General features: G+C 46.0%; 1 protein-coding gene across 1 annotated transcript in view; it reads right to left on the reverse strand.

Annotated features, from left to right (window-relative positions):
• ARSB (arylsulfatase B) overlaps positions 1 to 5,495 on the reverse strand; it is a 67,300-nt gene extending 61,805 nt beyond the window's left edge. The window contains exons 1-2 of the mRNA XM_040579981.1: positions 5,211 to 5,495; positions 2,083 to 2,269 (exon numbers count right to left, since the gene is read on the reverse strand). Of these exons, the coding sequence (XP_040435915.1) occupies positions 2,083 to 2,269; positions 5,211 to 5,471 (448 nt within the window). The 5' untranslated portion in view covers positions 5,472 to 5,495. The remainder of the gene's footprint in view (positions 1 to 2,082; positions 2,270 to 5,210) is intronic.
• Between the last annotated feature and the right edge of the window lie 505 nt (positions 5,496 to 6,000).

A 6,000-nucleotide genomic window follows, 5' to 3' on the forward strand; every position in this document is an offset into this window, starting at 1 on the left:
AAACTAATGCACAGTTAGTAAAGGCAGTGACATATCTGTGTACTGCTCTGATTTTTAGCTGGGTAATTTTGTGTATTTGTGTTCTCACACAAAACGTCTCTATTAGAAAGTTTGGGATTTTAAAAATTTATTTATTAAAAAACATCCAAGTACGAAGCATTTTTTGTCAGCTGTAATTTCTGATCCAGTGCTGACACCAACTGGTGAAAAGAGGCACTACTAGTTAAAGATGCCCAGAAGAAACCAACTATGAAAAATTCTACAGGTATACATTTGGTCCTATCAAGGGCTATACTGTTAAGCATGGAGTGCCTTTGCTTTTTTATTAATCAGAAACAAAAATCCTCAAATTATTTGAATGTCATTGATTACTACTTTTGAAATTAGATTTCAGATTTATCCCCTAATACCCTGAAAAAGCAGATAAATCTGCAAAAATATATTCTGAAGTTCTGCAAAAGCAAACTAAAACTAGTGACAAAAATCCAAAATGTAGGAACTTCACTTCAGTACTTATTCAGCAGCTTCAACTAGTTAGTTGTGCAAAAAAGTATGTACAGAACAAATGAAGTTCTGTTTTAAATACAACGTAAACTTCTAATAGATTTTTAGGAGGGGAAAAAGTCTTTTCTTTCAAAGCATAAAGACTGATTTTGAGGGCAGACTGCCTGGATCAGTGTACTCTGAGCTGCAAATTTTTCCATTTTGAGTGCCCACTGGGGGAGACACTGTGTCAGGTGTGTCAAAAGAATCAAATGTGCCTAATTGCAATCAATGCCTACTGGAATTACATGAACATTATAGGATATTAAACTGCTGCATTCTCTGAAAAATAATGTCACACCGGATACCCAGAGCCAGCCTGCTTGGCTGCAGGGTGAGATCTCATGAGGAGCACCAGGCTGTCAACACCTATACCATCAAAAAAGATCGCAAGCTCCTGCAAAGGGACGGAAGGAGCCATATACCTTTAAGTAGTGAACTGTTATATTATGATCCATATATATTAACTCAGTTCAGTTGTGAAACTACAGCCCCAAGCTCCCTGATGAGTCAGAAGAGATAAACAACCTAATGGAACAGTTCTTCCCACCTGAAGTGTGGATCAACATTGTCAACACAGCCAAGCTCTTCATTCAAGTACCTAAAGTCAGACAAGAGCAACGCAGCCTTCTGCTTAAGTTACTCAGTACCTTACTTTCTCAGCTGCAGAGGTAAGCAGCAGTACTATCAACAGCTTGCAAAGTTATTTTGAAGACAATGAGCTGTTTTGAAATTCTCTATTCAATGAGAAGTATTTTAAAAACAACCAAGTGGAGACAGACCACCCTGCATTCAGTACCACGCAGATCGAGATCTATTGCAGGCAGCAATCTGTGGTGCTTCTGCAAAACTAATGAACACCCAATCAATACTGGGACAGAAGCCTTTGTGAGAGGAAGAATAAACAACACATAGCTACAAGTTGCTTTGTAAGTAACACACTTACATTTGGACAATCTAATTCTGGCATATTTATTTTTTTTTAGCCTGAGGGTTTCACTTTAACTTGCAAGTTCCTGCAACAGACCTTTTGGATACTGTTTTACAGAGGCTCTCGCACCACCTTCCTTGCCACAGGTTTCAGAAAACCAATGCTACTCTATTCACAAAGCACTAACATAGTGTGATGGGTGTTTCTCTCTTAAACATACCAGCTTTTAGAAGTGTAACATTATTTGCAGAGTAAGCCATGTCTGCTGTCTGATTTAACAAAACATTCAGATCAAAGACACTTACAAAAACAAACCAATCCCTACACCTTAAATCTTCTAGCCATCTGAAACCAAATTAAATGCAGATCACAAAGAGAAGTATTTTCCTTGGAGCCACTCAATAATTATATTTTCTTCAATAATTGTACGGCTTGGGCATGCATGTAAGGCACTATCTAATTTCAAGCAGTTATACTTTGTAAACATGTATGCCCAGGTATTGATTTACTCATATGCCAATAGTAAATCTGCGGTTCTTAGAAGAACGGGGCAGTTTCTCATCATTTTTAACACTGCATTTATTGCCCATGTTAAATCTAACCATTACCAAAGTAAGTGTCAAATCCTCTGCGGGTTGGAAGGCATTCTTTTTTATACATCCCTAAATGCCATTTCCCCACCATATGAGTAACATATCCCGCCTCTTGAAGTAGCTCTGGGAGGAGTTTCTCATCCAGTGGCACACAGCTCGGCTGGCACGGCCAAATTATCTGGTGTTGTAAACCTGTGTGGATCTAGCAGAGAAAAGAAGGATGAGAGATTAGTTAAAACCCAGCAATGGGATCCCACAGGCTATTTTATAAGCAGGTGCAAAAAACCCCACAGCTACACCAGAGGCTACCATCAGTATTAAGGGCTCCCGTTTTTACCACTGTAGCGTTGAGGAAGATGAGGAAGCCACAGGTGGAGAGCAGGGGTAGCACAGAGGACAAGGAAATAGCTCCACAGGGCTTAATAAGATCTTCCCAGCTACAAATCAAGTGCAATTAAAAAAAAAAAAAAAGAAAAAAAAGAAACAAAGCTTGTTGCGCTTTAATCTAAAATCTAACAGGTAACAATTGCTATTGTGGTGACAGATTTTAAATGGGGTGGAGATGAGCAAAAAGCACATGGCAGGTGAAGCCACCAAGCTTTTGTCTGGATCAGAAAACAGTCACCAGAAGTAAGGATGATAAAAGGTAAGGAAGCTATTTTTGCATTACTCTTATAAATTAATATCACATATACACATGTATACATTTACATATTTAAAATGAATGCAAGCACTATAAAAAGCATTTGGATACTGGGGATGACACAAGTTTGAGACACTGACTAGATCTGACCTGTAAGGGTTCCATATAAGCTCTCAGTTGTAACAAGTGGTGAATTTTCTATCTCTTTACAAAAGCATGGCTGACAACAGTACTCCAAGTTGTACATTTTGCTTAATGCAAGGAACCTCTTCAGTTACTGTGTACTATAAGATGACTTATGTCAACTCCCGTTATCTCCTCCAGAAAAAAACAGTACCCTAAACCTAGACCAGCACACATACACAGGATATTTATGCTTGTATGTGTATTTACTACTTCTAGTAATCTGTTTCTGTCAAAGCACCAAAACCTCCAGGACTCCCTAGAGCATAAGACATCACATTTTATAACTACTCCAAGCACTCCAGCATAGCAAGCTGTGTTAATTTTTTAAAACATTACTTTAGAAACATTTTGAATTGACATTTAAAACAAATAAGCCTCGATGGGCAAGTGGGTAAGCAGACTCTTACAAAGGGCCTACTAGTTACTAATTTTCTTTGAAACAGGAACTGGAAAAAAGTTGCTGGCTTGTTGTTTGGTTTTTTTTTTTTGTAAATGCAGTATTACAAAAATTATTGTAATTTGTTCCACTGTCTCCAGAAAGAAAGAAAAAGGGGAGGAAAATAAAATAATCATAATACACACACACCCCCAACACTTTCATAAACCGATACCTTTGCCCTTCTTTTTTTATGGACTGCAAGGTGACTATTAAAATTCCACCTCCAGATAAGACCAGATTTAGGTCACTTTCTCAAACCTGTGAGCATTACTTAATCATATTGATAGGTAAAACATAACAAAATCCCACATATTTGCTACATAATTATTTCTTGCACAGAATGTCTTCTTAATTTTATAAAAGAAATTACTGCAATTTTCTAGTATTATTTTACTCATTTGTAACAAGGTCAACACAAAGATGATTAAATTATCAAGTCAGATGCATATGATGAATTTCAACCTGTTCTGAACATTTCTGACTTCCACCTTTAAGTTCAGATGCAGCAACATCCAGTTAACCCTGAGCCACTTCTAGGTAAGCGTATTCAGAGTATGAACCGTATTCTAGAAATAGTCACAATGATTAAATGTTCTAGGTTATTTAATAAAACAGTTTAAAGAGTTGGTAAAGAAAAAGTCGATTGCATCTTCCTATTCATTATTATTGATTCTTGGAGTCTCTAGGAAGAGATCAAATGTTGTTTGGAAAGGGTAAGTATCACCTTGAACAACCTTCCTGTAACAACAACGGGCAATAAGCACTAATACAGGATGACATTTATTTTCATTCTGAACAGTTTCTTTGATAAATCACTATGGTTAACATGAATGTGCAGGAATTTTTATGAGGGAGAGTGGAAGTTTCTGCAGTATGTGTAACCCTTTGTGAGTTTCTTCTTTCCGTTCCTTCTGTTTTCTTCTTTCCTTCCCCATTTTTGCCAGAATTGCAGTAATGGAGGTGGGTACAGTGGTATGGTAAAGTCCAATTCTTATACCTGTGCAACTGCAATTGGAAAAAAAATAATGGGAAAAATAATGACTATAACTACAAAGCAGCTAGACACCCAAACTAAGGATCAGTCAGCGTGCACTCCACCACAACGCACGTACATCTACACCTATGGTATCATATGAAGGAGAATGTACGGGTTAGGATGTGTTTGAGTGCTGCACTGGAAAAGAGACTGCATAAACTGGACAGGTGGTGCTGATCTGCTTCTGGCTGCACCTTGACTGCACGCCTGCCCGGTTCAGAAGTACATAACAGGAGATGACTAGGACAGGTATTTCTCACAACACGCTGCCAGGCCTGTTAATCCCACTGAAGCACAGAGAGCACCTCAGCTTTTTTGGAGCGTAGCAAACTGCACTAAACCCACGTTTAGTTCACTCCCGAGCTAGCACGCCGAAAGTGAAGTGAGTTTGGGTACAGGCGCCACTGGGTCACACACAGCAGCCTTCTCCCCAGCGCATCCTCACGGAGGTACAAGCGCCAGCCGCACACGGCGCTGCGGGCCGAGCAGCGCCCGCCGCCACCTGCTGACGAACCCGGAGAGGCCGGCAGGGCGGCGCCGGCGCCGGGGAGGGATGGAGGGACCCCCGGGCGGGGAGGACGGAGGGACCCCCGGGCGGGGAGATAGGGGGACCGCCGGGACGGACGGACGGACGGACGACGGAGGGGCCCGCGGGGGGGGACGGGGGGACCCCCGGGCGAGGGGGGACAGCGCGACTCCGGCAGTGGGGGGCGGAGGGACCCCCGGGGGCGGGGGGGGGGGGTCGACCCCCGGGGGCGGGGACGGACGGAGGGGCCCCCGGCGGGGGGCGTTCTGAGGGCATCGCCGCGCTGGGGCAAACCTCCGTGCCCGCGCCCTACCTGGTAGCGGCCGCTGAGGAGCTGGCTGCGGGAGGGCGTGCAGAGCGGCTGCGTGTAGTACCGCTCCAGCCGCACGCCGCCCGCGCCCAGCGCGTCCAGCCGCGGCGTGCGGACGGCCGAGCCGTGCCAGCCCACGTCGCCCCAGCCCAGGTCGTCGGCCAGCACCAGCACCAGGTGCGGGGCGGGCGGCCGCGCCGCCGCCGGCCGCAGCAGGCAGAGGAGCAGGCAGAGCGGCGGCAGCGCGCCCGCCCGCCGCGCCATGCCCGCCACCAGGAACTGGGCCGCGGGGACCGCCCCGGGGACGGGCCGCGGAAGCGCCCGGCTCCTCCCGCCGAGCGGGGCGGGCTGCGGGGCCGGCGGCGGCGGCCTGGGCGCGCCCGGGCCGGGGTCGGGCCTGGCGGGGCTGGGGCTGGAGCCGGAGCCGGGGCCGCCGCGCCCGCACCGCTCCCGGCGGGGTCCCGGGGCACCCGCTGCGGGGAGAGCGGCGCAGCTGTCGGCCGGTTAGCTTCGACGACAGACTATAAGTTGTTGCCGGTGTTGGCGGAGAATCCAACCGAGCGATGCGGGAGGTCCCTTCTGATTCTGCCTATCTTCAGTCCCCTCATCAAACACCGTCTGAAGCCAGGGAGCTGTTACAGGGGATTCAGGGGACCGTCTGCAAGCTCGTGTTGCGACTCGGCTGCGTTTCCAAACAGTCAGTGCAGCAGGCGTTGGATACAGTGCATTCCCCTGCAAGTAACCCAGCTGTCACTGCTGCCTTCGTACGAGGCCAGCGCAGCACATCCAGGCT

Source organism: Falco naumanni, chromosome Z (genome assembly GCF_017639655.2).
Source record: "Falco naumanni isolate bFalNau1 chromosome Z, bFalNau1.pat, whole genome shotgun sequence".
NCBI lineage: Eukaryota > Metazoa > Chordata > Aves > Falconiformes > Falconidae > Falco > Falco naumanni.